At 31.2% G+C, this 17,791-nt stretch overlaps 1 protein-coding gene and 1 long non-coding RNA gene across 35 annotated transcripts in view; one reads left to right on the top strand and one right to left on the bottom strand.

Annotated features, from left to right (window-relative positions):
• The first annotated feature begins 1,461 nt into the window (after positions 1 to 1,461).
• On the top strand, positions 1,462 to 11,130 carry LOC141446804 (cytochrome P450 3A18-like). The gene is made up of 10 exons (XM_074113600.1): positions 1,462 to 2,128; positions 2,204 to 2,470; positions 3,597 to 3,702; positions 5,428 to 5,609; positions 6,069 to 6,256; positions 6,343 to 6,458; positions 7,051 to 7,142; positions 7,225 to 7,446; positions 9,093 to 9,338; positions 10,178 to 11,130. Exons 2-10 carry the CDS (start codon positions 2,260 to 2,262, stop codon positions 10,339 to 10,341), a joined length of 1,527 nt encoding a protein of 508 aa, XP_073969701.1. The 5' UTR covers positions 1,462 to 2,128; positions 2,204 to 2,259; the 3' UTR covers positions 10,342 to 11,130.
• A 4,621-nt stretch (positions 11,131 to 15,751) lies between these two features.
• Positions 15,752 to 17,791, bottom strand: part of LOC141446798 (uncharacterized) — a 60,756-nt gene continuing 58,716 nt past the window's right edge. For 33 of the 34 annotated variants that reach the window (XR_012453866.1, XR_012453868.1, XR_012453872.1 and 30 more), the window contains 3 exons: positions 17,321 to 17,430; positions 16,698 to 16,827; positions 15,752 to 16,038 (listed from right to left, as the gene is read on the bottom strand). This is a non-coding gene — a long non-coding RNA (uncharacterized lncRNA). Of the gene's footprint in view, positions 16,039 to 16,697; positions 16,828 to 17,320; positions 17,545 to 17,791 lie in introns of all 34 variants that reach the window. The other variant, XR_012453860.1, reaches the window with a different exon arrangement.

Below are 17,791 nucleotides of genomic sequence, written 5' to 3'. Positions count from 1 at the left end.
TGGTCCTCTGATCCATAGATAAGTAGGAGGTCACTATGAAAGTTGTGAGCTTAAACAGGCGTGATCGCCTAGCTAAGGTAAGGGGCACGAAGAGTTAAAAATTCGATTTTATATCATCTGTGGGCAGTTGATTACTGTTAATGACAATAATGAAGAAGTGAAAATCAAAATTATACTGAACTGGCAAGTAAATTTCCTAGTTGTATGCAATTTTGTGTTCTTCAAAATTGTAAATTTTACTGAATATTCTATTGCCTTTAATAGGATGGAGAATCTTCATTGGAACGAAAAGAACTCTGTAGATGCTACCATGATTAGACTACCTCTCCAAAATTCAGCTAATATCAAATCTTGATGGTGAAAAATATCCGTCAAAAGTGGATAGATTTTTAGATACCGAGTTAGTATACTGTGTAGTTAGTTTGTTTTGTTAACTAGTTAGTTTTCCGCGTGCGTCTCACCAGAAGAAAGCTAAGAAAACAAATTTTGTCTTAACCTTCCTAAGAATTTCACTTACGCAATTTACATAATTGAATTTTCTTTAAATTCCTAAGAACCCCAATAAAATCAATATTTCCCGATAAAAGATTCAAATCCTAGTTCAGATAGATCTAACATACGTTATGTCTAAATTCAAATGTTGTTCTAGTATCGAATAATGTTAAGGTAATAGTATCAGGGCTGTTTGGAACACAATTCTCTGCAAAATTTAGAATTTAGTTCTTTTCGTATCAAATAACGAAAATTTTCCAAGCGTTTGATGATGTGAACATGCTTAGCGTTTTTTAGGAAGTGACTTTAATCTTGGAAATGTATAAAAGTACCTTGAAATACTTATTTTCGATCTCAACAATCAATTAATAATGTCGATAACAATATTTCAGAAAAGTTACTTTGTAATAAATAATCATTGAAAAAATTATCAGAAAAAATATTCCAGTGATTTTTTTTTTTTTTATAGCAACTAAAATCTATTGAGAATGGGTATTGACCAAGGATAATGAGCGTCTTCTAAATATTTGGGAAAGAAAGATTTTAAGAAGGATATTTGGTCCCGTAAAAGTAAATAATATTTGGAAGACCAGGACTAACAATGAGCTTCGTGGCATATATGGCGAACCAGATCTGGTCTGTTTCATTAAATGGCTGCCAGATTAAGATGGTTAGGGCACGTAGAAAGGATGCCCGAAACAAGAATGCCCAAGAAATTGTTATATGGTAATCTAGGGGGCAGAAGAAAAAGAGCACGTCCTCGCTTAAGATGGCTGGACGATGTCGACATCCGACATCAGAAGGCTGGGAGTCAGAAGTTGGAGACTCCGTGCTTTGGACAGGGACGAGTGGAATGCGGTGTTGAAGGAGGCCAAGGTCCTTACAGGACCGTAGCGCCCATAGTAAGTAAGTAAAATCTATTGATAAGCAACAAGTTCAAGTAATACCATCTGAACTAAATGTTTCCGAAATGTGGGCTAGAAATTATTGTTTATTTTCATTTCATGACCAATCTCCAAAGAAAAAAAAAAATCAAATACATCTGTAGAAGACACTATAATCCATCATGCTGTAATTTATTCTGCTAAGTCACAGTTCCAGTTGATAGAACTTCAGCAACTTTTGCCACTTCAAATTATGTTTTTATGGTTATACAGTTTCCTATAAATTCCAATCACAAAATTGCAATTTTACCTGCAAAACAAAAAAAAAATCAAAAACAAATCTGAGCTTCGAGGAAGTCGTTGGAGCTATTATAAGAACACTGCAAAAGCAAAAAAGAAATGCATTCAACTAAAAGTTATATAGTCATGGTTCTTATAAGTTCGTGCAAGTAACTATTTCCGTTGAATTCACTTTTCTTTCAAAAACCGACGTAATATTGAATCAGAAATACACAGTCAAAACTGGAGAGGGAGTTCTGCCTGCATAAAAGGGGGTCACTGAAGGTCATTGCTGTCAGTGAGGAAACTGTACATCAGTTGGTGTTGCAGACAGTTGCTAAATAGACGTTAGTACTTTTAGTGAATTCTTTTCGGGCATTCTTTAAAAATTTAGGTTTTTTTTTAATTAGAACTTAAAAAACTGAATGCTTTTAGACTCCAGAGATTTGTGACAGAATCCCCAGTAAATAGGAGTAAGTGTCAAATCTTGCATGACTATTAGTTTAATTATCATTAATAATTAATGATTTTTTTTTTCTTAATTACAGAAACAAACATTTTAAAAGCGTTAAAACGAAATCACAATTAAATTTTCAAAAACATAATGATAGTACTTCTTTTCACAGTATTTTTACTGTTTTTTTTAATTTATCGGTTTTTCACGAAAAATGCCAATTATTGGGAGTCACGTGACGTTGCGTGCAGAAAGAATCAATATTTATTTGGCAGTATTAAAGAGAGAGCATTAATGAAAATATCATTCCATGAGTTTATATTGAAACTCTATAAAGAGATGGAAGGACATAAATATTTTGGTAAGTTAAGTTTAATGAAGAATAGACTATGGTGTAAAACTCACAACTTTCTTTTAGATTATCTTCGCTGATGTCAAACAGTTTTGGGACGGATCTTTCAAGTAATTATTCAATATTTCCGTGAGTATAGCTTCCTGTTGGGCTCCAAGGCGCAAAATCTTTTCAGAGGAAGTTTCATAATTATGGTCGATTCCCAAGATGGGACCTAATCGAAGTATGCACACTTTATGCTTGTGTTTGAAATAGACGGCCAAATCATGTTTTACTTAAACATTTTCATCTGTTGATTAACTGCAATGTTCTGCCAAGACTGAAGTACGTTATACACCCTGCAACTGTAGTTTTCTTAATAAACTCTTCTTCGCCACCTACATCACTCTTAGTGGAATTTGAATGAAGACTGCTTCAAATTTATAGCCTTCAATGACATGATGCTGAAAACCTTTTCTTCTGGCTTACAGTGCTTTCTGTTTTTTTCTCACTAATTTGAAGCCCGACAACTTTCGGACCAGTTTTCCTTATACAGTGGCCAGCTATCTTAAAACAAAGATTACATTGACCTCATACTCAATGATAAAGAAGTTCTATTCAGATTAGTGCCCTGTAATTCCATTTCCAGATTTTTACTCGCCTTTGAAAATCATTTCCCTTTCTAATAATATGTTTGATTCTCCTGCTTAAGCGCGGAATCAATATCAAATAATGCCTAAAGGCTTCATAGTTTCCGATTAACTTAGTTTAGGATTTCCGCAACGTCATTTCTGTTAACCTAAGCCTCCTCCATAACTTGCCTCATTTCTCCTATTATGTAGCCTTGAGGTGCTGTCTTATTATCATCTTTTCTGTTGATAATCCTTCAGTCACTTATGCCGGGGTCGATCTCACGTCCTTTTAACTCTCGACTTGCCCTACTCCAAGCAGCTATTCAATCCATCACAACCTACCCTTATTTAAAGATTACTATGTACTACGTGGGTAAATAAGAATTTTACGTAAAAATATTTCTAATAGTTCTTGAGAAAATGTCGAAAAAAATGAAAAATTTAACCCAATAATACATTTTGGCAATTTGGAGCTGCATTTTATTTAAATTATAATTTATTATTATTATTGCGTTTCTGTTTAGGTATTTATGAAGGCGTAAAACCAGTGTTATTTGTACTAGACCCCGAATTAATTAAATTGGTACTTGTGAAACATTTCGATCATTTTACCGATCGCCCAATTTTCAAGTAAGTTAACAAGCTTTATTTTATTATTTTTTTCATATTTAATTAGTTAATAATAATAATATTTTGTTGATTGTTAATTAACAGCAATAAGCTTTAGGAATGAATGTAATTAAATGTAGTAATTAAAACTGTCCGGTAGGACAGTTGTATGAGGGTTAACTATATAAGTATGGATTATAATTAAATTTAAAGCAGCGATTAAAGGAACTTGTGCTCAGAATACTGAAGCAATAAAAATTACAATTCTTTAAATGTTTTGTGGAGTATTTATTGTAGTAATTCACATTTTTTTAAAGCAGAAGATAAATAAATAAATTACAATAGTTGAAGCAGATAAATCGAATCAATCATAAGTACTTAAAAATGAGAAACTGAACTTTCAAATGTAATTAAGTTATTTTATTTGCTTTTCTATAAAAATTTCATATCTAAATGCAAACACGTCCAGCTCTTCGGGCAGAGTATTTAATCAGTTAATGAATTGTTCCAGCTTCTACAGCACTTTTCCACTAATCTATTCCTTCAATGAGCGCTACAGAATTGAGCAAAGGTAAACATTGCGATGCGACGGAGCCTGATTCGCGAAAAATGCTATCTCTTGCTAGATAAGATTTCAGCACAATAGATCCCGTCATTTATAATTTTGACCTAGTCTCAGTCCCCTGTCTCGTAGTACATTTAATCTTGAAAATTGTTCCTCTGGTTGTTTACTAATTATACTTAAATTTCTCTTAGGACTAACTTTTTTTTTTCAAAAATAAATTGTTCACAATTTAATAGAAACTTGCTGAAACGTTTTGCCCTTCACCAAACAAAAAAGAATTATGAATGAAGAGAATAAAAAATAGGACCAAATAGCCCCCTTTTTTTTTAAACGTTTGTACCTTATTTTTATTAAAACATGTATACCCAGTCAAAGCGCTGTAATTCGACCTACCATTCTCAACAATAAATCTGCGATATGCAATCCTTACACACTTCGACCATTGAGATTTCCACATCGACAGAATCGTGGCAATACATAAATTTTTTCAGGTGGTAATGGTGTGCCACGAAATTCATTCATTCGACATTCTTGTGCTGGTGGTAAGTCAAGTTTGCGGAGTCTGCTGTAGATTCTGATAATATCTTGTATTCCCTTAAAATCAAACGTATTAGGGCTGAATTAATTTTTCTTAAAAATTTACTAAACTTTCCCAAAGAATGCTATGAACTCCTCCATCTTATCAGGTTCAACATTCCATTTCATAATGTTTAATACTCATAAAAAACTCTTAAATCTCTTCTCTTATTAAAGAGAAGTATTAACTCATAAAAAATTCAATTTTTAATTCTGCATATATTATTTATATTATTTTAAGTTTATAAATCAATTTCTTAATTAATTTTTACTGTTTTCATTAGTTATTTTATAGGCTTTTGCTGTGTTTGTAAATAATACTTCACAACTAACTGCAAGGCAGTGGCCTTGAAGATTGTTGAAAGAACAGGTTTTATTGAGAGAATTGGATCGTTGTTATTTTGAATAAGTTTTTATTAATTTTATGTATATATAAAATTGAAAAAATAGGTAATTGATTTTAGAAAAAAAGTGATTCTTAATTTTATTGCTTTTATTTAACATGATAGTTTAAGAAGTGTTTCATTCGATAGTTTAAATCTTTGGCAAGTATTTTTTGGTTAGTTATATTTGTTTTCATCCTATTTTTATGTATTTTTCTATAGATTTGGGCGAGAAGCGTTTCTTCACAAAACTCTAATAGCGTTACAAGGATCTGAATGGAAGAAAACTCGAGACGCCTGTACTCCAGCTTTTTCCAGCGGCAGACTTAAAGCTATGGTACCTCTATTTATCGCTTGTGCTCAAAATATGGTTCAATATTTAAAAAATATTACCAAAGAAAAAGGTAATTCAATTATAAAAATGTAATTTATTGATAATCATATATAATTAAAGCTAACATGGAGTCAAAGCTGAATGTTTCAGCCAAACATTTACAAACTAATTTCAATCAAGTGTTTACTTTAAAAAAAAAAACGTTTTCATTCATCAATCTTACTGACTTAGTTATTCCAATAATATGTATTTAGGCCATGGACCTATAAAACAACTTGTTACCTTCCAGTAATAGTACCTTAGTAATATTCAACATCAGAAGAAAAATAGATTATTTGTAAGAGAAATTACCTTAAGAGAAAGTTGTGTGTGTTCACATAAAATTTTTCTTCGCACTCGAGTGAATGTGCCGCCTACACACTGAGCCCACAAACCAAACCAACGGTTATCGCTGCTCTACAAAAAAAAAAAAAAAATTCCTTGCTGCAAAAATCAGATCTTGATCGCTTCTTTTTATGCTACCTTTTAGGCGAAACTGAGTATGAAATTAAACGTTTATTGATCAACTACACATTAGATGCCATTGCTTCAACATCATTTGGTGTTAATTTGGATAGTTTTTCAAATCCAAATTCCGAATTTGCTAAGAAAGGTTTAAAGTTCCAGGATATTGGCATCTTTAGACGTGCTCTCGTCATCCTATGCATAATGTTTGAGGTAATAAATTTAATTTTAAATTTTTTGTCAGTATTTTTACTACTTCTTTAAAATCTCATAGGTTTTGTCATAATTTTTGTTTCCAGATGCCAGGTTGGATAACAAGTCGCTTACCTTTGTCACTTTTCAATCGCGAGAGTTTAATCTTCTTTGCTGAAAATTTAAAAACAACTAGAAATTTTAGGACCAAAAATAATATAAGGTAAATTAATTTACTTGTTTATCTAGAGGAAGAATAATATTCAGTAATATTTGTTTTATTTTGCCGAGTTTTCGACCTAGGGACTAGTTCATCTTCAGGGCTTATTTATTTGTTTACATTTTTATTCTAAAGTTGGTGTTTCTTCTGGTCTTTCTGCTTATGAGCTTAGTAAATACAGAACTCAAACAGGGTCGCGTATGTTTAATGCAAATGCATTAATCTCTGAGATATTTGAGAAACTTTAAATTCTTTATTTGAAGATTTCACGCAGCACTCTATGTCTACAGAAAGATGTAAAGTACAGTCATACAGACAAAAATAGGGTACTTGAAGCATTACGAAAAAAATTTATTTTCCCATTGATGAAAACAAATGAAAACGTATGGGGTGAAACTTACTAATTCTTTCTTATTGCAATTTATGAAATAAAAGTTTCTTAAAATTTTGTAATTAATAAAATTACACTGACCAAAAATGTAATCTGAAAAGTAATAAAATCTGAAATCTATAATTAGCGCAATACTTACTTTTATTAGGATTAAGAGAAAATAATATATATAGAAAATATTTCACCGCTAATCATTTTTCGTAGAAGAAATGATCTGCTACAATTACTGTTGGATGCTCAAGCGGCTCCAGTGGAAATCATTGGAGAAAATGATGAAGACATTTTTCATGAAAAACGTATAATCGCAAAACATTATTTTTCTTTGAGTGTTATTAAATTAAATTAATAAATTTCTAAAGTTGGACCTTCGTTTCCCAGGAGAATTGCTTGACGAAGAAACGGCTCTTGCTCAGTCAGTGTTTTTCTTTTTGGCCGGTTTTGAAACTTCTTCCACACAACTGTCAATGGCATGTTATGAACTGGCTAAGAACAAGGATATCCAAGACAAAGTCAGACAAGATATACAGAAACATTGGAACGAAGGAGAACTCACATATGAAGCAATCAATTCTATGACATACTTAGACATGGTGATGGCAGGTAAACATATTCTTTTTCTACGTCCTCTTACTCTTCAGTAGTGGGGGTATCGCGATTTAATAGAAAATGCATGATTTGTGTTCTCATGAAACTAAGAAAAAAGCAAACAAATTTTTCATGCTTTATATTCCGTTTTGGTTTTTATGCCGCTTCACTCGTAAGATTTTGGCTGTTATCCGTTGCGCCCGATATAGTGACTGGTGTGTCTTTAATGACGTGCTTCTTCAGTTTCTATCCCCTGATCTTCATAGAAGTGGCTCCAATGATTTTTTCTACTCATCGAATACTATTGTATATTATCTATTTTGACCTCAAGATAACAAAGATCTTTTATCGCAAATTAGATTTCTGAGCAATCTAACAATCTAAGAGTCCATTTCCTTCTCCCCTAGATGCAATCTGCATTAGACTCTTTAGTTGATTAGTCTCATTTGTTTCAAGCACATGGAAATGCTTTATATATATCTGTTCAGAAAATAACCACACTTAATAACTACGCACCAATGGCAATATGCGTTTGGCAGAATTGCGTAGCAAGATACGCATAGCCTCAGCTGTAACTTCATGTTCTTGAAATGTCGATATCACGTTTTTTCGTCGAGATATTGTGATCTGAGTTGTTCGTGATTAAGTGCATTTTAAAAGAGGTCGTCTGTCAATTAAAGATAGTCCTTGTATTACTCCGGAATAATTATCATCGAAAATCATTCGATCATTTTGCTACAAAGTTTTTAAATTTCAACTTTGAAACGAATCACATTTTTCACAGAAGTAAAATGAATGACGATTTTGTGGGTGATGCTAGTTTTTTTGTCAGAAGATTTAATTTATCAGACTATTTTAGTGTTTTACTTTGTCTAATAACAATAATCAAGAATAATCTTTCAAATGCTCTTTTACACTTGTAGAAGTCTATTCTATTTTTTTTTTTAAATCTGCATTAGAGAAAAGATATATTAGATACGAAATAGTCTTACCCAGTTAATATCACATACTAATGCCATTGAATTGTTTTCATTATGATCAATTGAATGCTTTCGGTTCAAGTTCAACCCACTATTTCTTAAACATAACGAGATGGAGGTGAATCAATCCATGCCAGCAATACAACTCAAGAGAGAGAGTAAGAACTTACAGTTCTCTCAAAACTGTCGCAAATGATCTGGGCTTCTCTTAAGCTGAACAAACAGCACACAACTGAAACTTAATGATGGAACTCTAGAGCTTCATACCTCGAAATCTCCTAGAAGACTGAAACATTTCAGAGATCTACTAATAAAGTAAAAAGTGCTAACAGTATCTTGTAATTAGGTTTTACATAGAAAAATCTCACTTCCAAGTTTTATTACTTCTTTCGTTATTTTTTACTTCTCTAATCTCTTCTCAAAAGTGTCTCCAATATTTTTATCATTCACAATCCTTGCAAACACCTTATTCCTCTATAACTCCAACATATCTTGGAAAGTTGTCAATGGAGTGCTGACTGCTAATTCACTTTTAATTGTATAATTTGAGCATAACAAATCTACTTGATGCATTTGTATGCGCTTGCAAATATCTCAAAAAAATGAATTTTTAAAAAATAAACTTTCATGCTGACGCAAACAATTACTTGCGGTTCTAATTAGTTCTTCATTGTTTTGCAGAAACTTTGCGTATGTATCCTCCAGTAGCTAGAGTTGAAAGAGTAGTAACAAAACCTTTGACTTTAAATGGATTAAAATTAGATGTAGACACAAAAATAGCTGTACCAGTATATGGACTACACCAGGATTCAAATTATTATCCAGAACCAATGCAATTCAAACCAGAACGTTTTACACAAGAAGAGAAAGCTAAACGATCCCCATATGTATATCTTCCGTTTGGTGCTGGGCCCAGAAATTGTATAGGTAATTTATTTATTGTGTAGGAATTTATTTTAGCAAGTGAATTTTAAGATGGCATATTTTAATTAGTGTAATTAATGTTTAATTAATGTAATTAATTACACTATTACTCTAATAGTGTAACGTTTTTTTAAAAAATGTTCAAATTATATGAAACCTAAAATTCTATTCGAAAATTGGCACTTCCAATTTATACAACGTTTGAATTCGTTCTATACAACTTATTTTTCAAGTTTGTAATTTTAACCAATAGGTAAAGTTTCGTGAATGTTCACACAAACCTGTGGGAACAGTATGCCCTTAAATCACTAAAGCAAACACTTAATTTTCAAAAAAATGTTCAAAATTGAAGTGGAATTTTTTAGATTTCTTTTTTATGAATTAAGGCACGTCAACATCTGATGTTATTGGCTCTCTGAGCTTTTTCAGTGCACTAACGGCCTCTGGATAGTGTTCTCTCGTTACAGACAACACTGTCCAAGCTCCTAGAAATAGAAAATCTAAGGGTCAGCAGCTGGATTCTAATACGCTCCAGGTGGAAATCCAATACGCTAACCGTATAGCTAGTCCCTTCCCAGTTCGCGTTCTTATTCACGGTTAGAAGTAGAATTTTCAAAAACCCGTTTTTAACTTGCACCTAGGTCTCAAGTAGAACCTAATTACCAAATTCCATATTTCTTCGCCTTGCCGTTTCAGCGATTTCATCTTAAGCGAATGAATATTGTACCTAAGTATTGTATAACTTAATGTTTTTTGTTAACATATTATTTAACTTAATGTTTTGTTTCATTGCCAATATCTTTTTTTTTTTATAGAGGTTTATAATTATTTATTTATTTCAGGGCTACGATTTGCAGCAATCAGTTCAAAAATCTGTACAGCATATTTATTGAAATATTTTGAGATTGATGTCTGCGAGAAAACACCCATACCTTTTGAATTCGATCGTCAGGCGGTATTTTTAAAACCTAAGGATGATTTATATCTTAAAATGACAAGAATCTAAGGAAATTTGTATTTCGCATTGTGCACAAACTGCTACAATTTCCTTTTCCATTGATGAGCAACTTATCATTTTCAGAAGATTCACCAAATGTATAGTTTGCGTGAAAAGAATATACAAAATATTCTTGTAGGGATTTGGAACTTCATATTGTTAAGTTTAAAAACCAAGTTCGGTTCCAATACTAAGGGAACCACAATAGAATCATATTTTGGAATATTTTGAATTTTTGAGTGCTTTTGCCTAATCACTCTACTTAATGTGATTAGAAAAACAATAGTACTATCTAAATTTATACAAACTACTATTCATCTACAATTTCCACCTTCAATACTATCCTACATTAAAAAAAAATTCCTAGTTAGACATGGCAAGAACATATCTATCGTCTCAACATCTCATTTCTATAGAAATGGGTTCTAGTTACTTAACTGTTTTGTGGCAAATCTGCAGCATGCCAAGTATTTTGTAAAAGAGCTCTATTTTCATTTCGGATTCTGTTAACTGAAAAAGAGAGATTATTTTGGGACACTAGTGTCTTTCGACTGGCAGCTTCATTTCTACAAGTAAGCATTCAGATTGCAGTAGCAAGAATCATAGGATGGTTTCACTACTACGGTGTTCATATTTATTTAAAGAAACATAAATCATAAAAAATTTCCTCTTATTACGTCTCAACAACCATCTTTTTCACTTAAGCTTCATCTCATAATTTGATCTGTGATTTGGTAAGTATTATTTGTTCCAAGTATTCTTGTTTTGTTTTTTAAATAATAAATAGGTTAGATTTTTTTTTTTTATTTCTTTTATAACCCTGGCATAATCAAAAGTTATGAGAAAGGAAGAATGTAAATTTAATAAGCAGAAGACATTGTTATCCACGTATTAAAATATTCAAAATTTTATTTTATTCTACTATACGAGAAGCAGCGATGAATTTGAAAAACCAGTTAAAAAGTGGCATCACTTCAATCTCGCAGTACATTAATACTGTCTGGATACTCCAAATGGCAATTATTGCTGAATTAAAATATTCTTAAATTTTTTGCAGTTCAGCGTCTTTGATTTCTAAGAATCTAAAGCTTCAATATTGGCATAGGAAACAACTTACTTTTTGAACAATTTTTTTTTTGTGTGTGTGTGTGCGTAGTGTGCACGTACTTAAATGAAAATTTTTATTGGGGGAAATTAAATTTATTGAAATTAAAATTATTTTTAATAAAAAAATTCTCAAAAAAAGTTATAAGGCTAACTAAAAGTGAGGTAAAATGAAATTTTTGTAACAGTGGTATTTATTAATATAACAGCTAACTGTAGAATCTAAGATGGTGATTGAAGTCAGCCTTCCATATTATATGACAAGGTGAGTATCACGTTGATGTGGATAGCTTTTAATTTCTTTCATCTTTTTGACATTAAAGAGGAGATAAAAAAAAAACGGATGGCTTCCCTTTCAATTACCAAGAAACCATCTAGAATCAAAAGAGGCTTTAAATCTAGATCATATATTTTGTTTTATTTTATTTATTTATTACTTGTTACAACTACCAGTTTTACAAGAGAGTTGGGACTTCACAAAATATAGTAAAAATATAATATACATTACAAAAAAATAGAAAAATTACGCCTATAAAAAACAACCAATAGTGCAGCACAATGTATAAGAAAGATATCCTCTGGATATATCATTTGAAAAATTTAACTAACTCACAAATTTTACTAACTATTCATTCATAATAAAAGATCTCAACTCAATACACAATGTCGTTGATCTTGTCTGTACTGTCAAATACAAACAAACTTACAATATCAAGGTTCATTGAAGAGGTATATACTGATCGCGTAGAGGTCCGTATATAGGGCAGTAGAAGAAGAAATGTTCCATATTTTCCATTTAATTTCTTTTGCACAAACTGCACAACACGCCGCCATCCAAACAATACTTTATAGAGTATCCTTACTACATTTTTATGAGAGAGTCGAAGTTGAGCTATAATTCTAATTTTTGTAATTGATAAATTTGCTTTTAAATAAGTTTCTACATCGCCCCAACAGGCTATACTTCTATAAATGTTACTGTAGCGGGAATTCAATACATTTTCAACCGCTCGACTGTACCAGTGGTCCGACCATTTCTCAGATAAATATTAACATTTTGCATCAACTGAGGGTTAGTGGGATTCCACAACTCTTCAGAACCAATAGGGCACAGCAGGTTTTTAATTTGTAAAGCCCAATTGTACTTATTGTATTTGTTGAGGCCACACTCACGAAGTTTATCAAAACAAATGCGGGGATACCTACTTGGACACATATGTAACAACTTGACCCACCAAGGAATTGGTCTTTTAAGAATAGCAACTTCAAGTGGTTTACAGCCCGTTTCTATTAACATATAATGATAAGGCGTATTTCGCGGCCATAACAGCAATGTTTTGAAAAAGTGATGCAGTACCTTTTCCACCATTTCCAAATGTTGAATGGCCCATATTTCAGAACAGTACAAAGTTATGGCAGACACCACGCTCTCAAAAAGTTTGAGTTTACATTCCCATGAACTATTGTTGCCTTTGAGAATTTGCTTTATTCTGCCTACAGCTTTGATTCCTTTATTAATAGATTCTTGGGCTGCTAATATAAAAAAACCAGAGGAGCTGAAAAGTACTCCTAAATATGTATAACTTTTAACGTATTCTATTTCATGACTGAGATAGAAATCTAGATCATAAAAACTGAAGTCATAACAAATGATGTACTTAAGTTGTAACTATGAGCTTAATTTGTTACGTAAGTAAAACGATGTTTTTTAATTGTCAAGTGAATAATTTACGGAATTTTGTGACGAAATTTGTCTTGTTTTTTTTTTTTATGAAGTTTGTTAATTACGTCATGGATTCATAAAACTATTTTTTCTTAAGTTGCTTCGATTTTACCTTTTCTTTCCTCTACCATTGTTGGTTAGTATATAATTTTTTAACACTTTTAAAGTTTCGATGAGTTTTAGTAGGTAGTTATAAATAAAAGTCACTGGCAAATAACTCAAATGGGATAAAATAACCTTTCCAGGTAGTTTTCATAGGCACAGATGTTGTTTAGGCATTATTATGATTTAAAGTTATATTTTCAGTTTAACATAGCTTTTTTTTAACAAGCTCTTTTATCTCTCCACAAAGACTGTCTCTTTGGAGCGTTACAGTAAGTCTTAGTTCGTAATAGATGTTCCTATAGCCCCTTTATTTCTGTACAGTATATGTACATAGCCTTGGTAAGAAAAGTAATGTTCTTTTAGTTGTTTCCGTATTATTAAACGAAAATAATTTTTTTCTATTAAATAAACTTCTAAATGAATTTTCAGTAGATCTAATGTGTTCACAATGAAAATGCATCTAGATGTTTATGTAAGTAATAGAAAAATTGTATCTCAGTTCTCTCATTTTATAATCATTGTTCAGTTTCACAATATTTTCTTATGTATAACTTAGGAAATACATTTTGGTTTAATTAACACAATTATTATTTGTTCATTTTAATTTTTTTTGAAACTTTTAAAAATAGAAATAACAATTTTTGAAACATTGGCAAGATTATAGATTATATTTACATTTTTACGTGAAAACTAGCGAGAATCATGTCTTTCAACGTGCTGTTTCAAACACCTGTTTCTAAAAGTTCCAAAAAATACGTAAGAAAACAAAAGCTAGAGTACTTTTGCCAAATTTTAATACTTATTTTTCGAGGTATTTGCTTTGAATATCTAAAAATGTTTTGGAATTTAATTTTGGTATATGTAAATAGATTGACAAATTATATGTAAGTGCAAGGAGGTCCTGTATAAGTTTTCAGAGTCACCATCTTGGTTAAATGTGTGGGTAATGTGGTCCGGTATAAGTCTAGTGAGCCGCCAACATGGTTAAATGAGAGTGCAAGATAATCCTATATAAGTCTTGTGAGTTGCTAACATGTTAAAAGTGGGTGTAAGGTGGTGCTATATAAGTCTAGAGAGTCACCAACATGGTTAAAATTGGGTCTAGGGTGGTCCTACATAAGTCTTGAGAGTCACCAACATGGTTAAATGTGAGTGAAAAAAGGTCCTGTATAAGTCTTGTGAGTCGCTAACATGGTTAAATATGAGTTTAAAGTGGTCCTGTATATGTCTTGTGGGTCGCTAACATGGTTAACTATGAGTAAAAAGAGGTCCTGTATAAGTCTTGACAGTCACCAACATGGCTAAACATGAGTTTAAGGTTGTAAAGATTTTAGGCAAATTAATGTAGAGAAATGTATAAATAATTTTTAATAAATAATAAACGAATTTATTATAACAATATTGTGTTTATTTTCCTTTTTTATCTGTTAATTAATATGAATAAATAAAAAAAACATCTTTAAATAAGGTTAAAATGGCCGCCAGAGTGTACTAGAGTACATATGTGTGAAGAATTAAGGAAGGTTACAATAATGGCTGCCCAAGTCTTGAAAATGTGTAAACAATGTTATAAGAGGTAAAACAGGCAGCACGAGCAATCTAGTGGCAACTGGTGGAACTATAACTAGAGGGGGGAGCCCGTTGTCATGGTAATATGCCCCGCCGCCATGATGGGTCCGAGGGTATATAAGGAAATCCGCCGTGTGGGGTGGGGGGGCGGGACGAACATTCGCCTTCTGAACGTCGAGGTAAACACATCCGTCTTCAATATTGCCCCCATACAACATGACCATTATATCAATAGGATCATTAAAAATAACTGCCACTTTAAGCTATGATATACAAATATGTATCTATGTATGAATCAGTCACCAAAAAATTAACAATAATGACACATTATCTTTGAAGAAGTGATGTTAAGACAAACTCGTATACGACTTGACATATTATCAAGATAGTTTTAGGTGGAGAGGTATTTAGACTAGATAAGATAGTTTGGAGCGACGAGCGACACGTCCCCCATTGTTACTCAAGTCGTACTGAAGGGAAATCTTGTTTGACAGCTGTCAATATAGAATTTTAGTGCTGCCTGGTGGCAAACATGTAAACTAAAATTTTTTATATAGACGCATATGTCCAGTAGGTGCTGTTACCTGGTGGCAAACATGTAAACTAAAATTTTTTATATAGATGCGTATGTCCAGTAGGTGCTGTTACCTGGTGGCACGTATTTAAACTAACTTTTTCATTTTCTGTTTTTATCACTCTCTGACGGCATTTTCAGGAACTAATTGTATTTTTTCGGCAATTTTCTTTTGGAACTATTATTTTGCTTTACGTTTTTATGGAATTTTTAGTTAGATACGTACCTATTTGTACTTTACAGCACTTTATTTGGCTCTTAACATTTTTAGTGAATTTCAATTTAGCTTTTTCACTAATATAACAAAAGTAAGAAGTCTACAGGAAACAGAAAAATACAAAATGTAGTACTAAGGTTATTTATTCTGCTACGAATTATACATTATTTTTTTTGTACATTTTAAATTATTTTACATGTTTTAATAGAATATTCTTTAAGTTAATAACTACATTATAAAAATACCTTTTACATTAAATTTTCTGACTTAATGTATGCTTTTTAAATAAATAATTGTTTAAAAATAGAAGTTTGCGTATTTCCATTGGGTAGATGTTTTGCAACGTCTTTTTCATTTTGCCTTAATTTGATGAACATTTATGCAGGATGCACTCCAGTTTCACTTGTTTTTATTCTGAAAATTATTATAAACAATGAAATTATGTAATTACTGAGGATATTCTTACACTAAAGACAGTTTAATTTAATATGAATTATTTAAATGAATCTTTAAAATCTATCAAACCAATTAAACTTTTAAAACGTATTATTTTACATTGCTGAAAGTAAATTATTTGAACTGAAGTTATTCACTCGTATGTTGGTCTTTTAGCAATTCAATTTTCTTAGAAGAGGACACACAGTTTGTTTCTAAAGGTTCTAACAAAATAAATAACTAAGCTACCGCGTAGGTATGCACATTTAAATATTTCTGAAGAAACAATACGTTTTTCCCAGCCAAAGCAAAGTAAATTTCCATAATAAACGTTTGATTTCATTGTCTATCAGGTCTAACTTGTTTGAAAAAAACAGTATCGCTACTAAAATCTATTGAACTTTTACATCTTCAAATAGGTTTTCACATTATTCAAGAAATTTAGTTTAAAAGGTTTGGCTCGACTAAATAATGTTCTATTTTATTGCAAAATGCTTAAGGAATTCATATTTATATTCAATCCAAATTGAAAACCTTCTTTCTAAAGAATTAAAACTGTTCTAATTCTGTCTGAAAGATAAAGATCAGAAAAAAGGTTTTATTTTATGTTATAATACTTTAAACTGGATATTGCTAACCTTGGCTAATATGCGGAAGAACTGCTGGATGAAGGAACGGCCAGGAAATTCTAAGGGCATCGTATCATATCTGAAGAAATCTGAGCTCTACCACTGGGGCTGTAGACCAGGAAAATGTTGAAAGTAAAGGCTAAAAAGGGAACAAATATTATATTAATAATCATAAACCTTTGAAGTTAAACTAAGACTGTTTCAAGCAGTCTCTTTCTGCCAATATGAACCAAATAAAACTATTTTCCATTCAATTTTCTTCATAAAATGATTAATTTGGTTGAAAATGACATAAAAATAATTAAAAACTACATTATTTACCTATCAAATTTTACCATATTTAAATTAAATAACTAAGCTAAGGTGCTGATATGTACATTTTGGTTACTTTTTTAAATAACTTACAACCCTTTAATAAACGAAAATGAATTAAGTTTCCATAAAGAACATAAGTTTCACATTCAGTTAAACCAAAATTGCATAAAAAGATACAGTATCAATATCTATATCCTTTTAATGTTAAAAGTTTTTTTAACACTTTGAAAAAATGTTTTAAATGTGAATGTATCTAAGATTCTGGTAATTCTAACATGCTATTACTCGTTAACTATTGTAAAAATGATTAAGTATACCTGAGTTCCAAAAGTTGATTGGTAAAGGTAGATTTATACTTTATTGTCGGATACGGCGTGGATGCTTTTTTCCAAGTAGCTTAGACGCATTTAACCATCTCTGCTTTCAACTCCCATGGAAAAAGATTTGACTTCAATTAAAATGATTTAATATGAAGAAAATGAGCTATACTAATTTTTTAATCTTCTTAAATAAATACAGCTGAAGTAATGATATAGCGTTGCTGCAATGTATTTACACAATTGTTTAGGATGTTTCAATCAATGAAAATGAATTAAATTTTAAGAATATAATATATTGATAATTGCGTTAATTTTTTGTGAAAAATAAATATTACTCTTATGTACTTTTAATACTGTCATTCTTCAATAAAAGAAATATTTTTTCCCATGAAATTAAATTTAATAGATGTTAACCTTCATTGTAAACATAATTAACACTTTTGAAAACATTATTAATTTTGTTGAAAA

The sequence above is a fragment of the Rhodnius prolixus genome, unplaced genomic scaffold, assembly GCF_049639745.1.
Source record: "Rhodnius prolixus isolate KJV_2025 unplaced genomic scaffold, Rpr scaffold_7, whole genome shotgun sequence".
Classification (NCBI taxonomy): Eukaryota; Metazoa; Arthropoda; class Insecta; order Hemiptera; family Reduviidae; genus Rhodnius; species Rhodnius prolixus.
The sequence above is the reverse complement of the archived record's forward strand: the minus strand, read 5'-3'. Positions and strand labels throughout refer to the sequence as shown.

Bases quoted from the DNA above. Each gene is read 5' to 3' on its own strand.
- LOC141446804 (XM_074113600.1), top strand. From the start codon at position 2,260: ATGATAGTACTTCTTTTCACAGTATTTTTACTGTTTTTTTTAATTTAT. The intron at 3,703-5,427 runs GTAAGTTAACAA...ATTTTTCTATAG, and splicing joins ACCGATCGCCCAATTTTCAA to ATTTGGGCGAGAAGCGTTTC. The intron at 9,339-10,177 runs GTAATTTATTTA...TATTTATTTCAG, and splicing joins TGGGCCCAGAAATTGTATAG to GGCTACGATTTGCAGCAATC.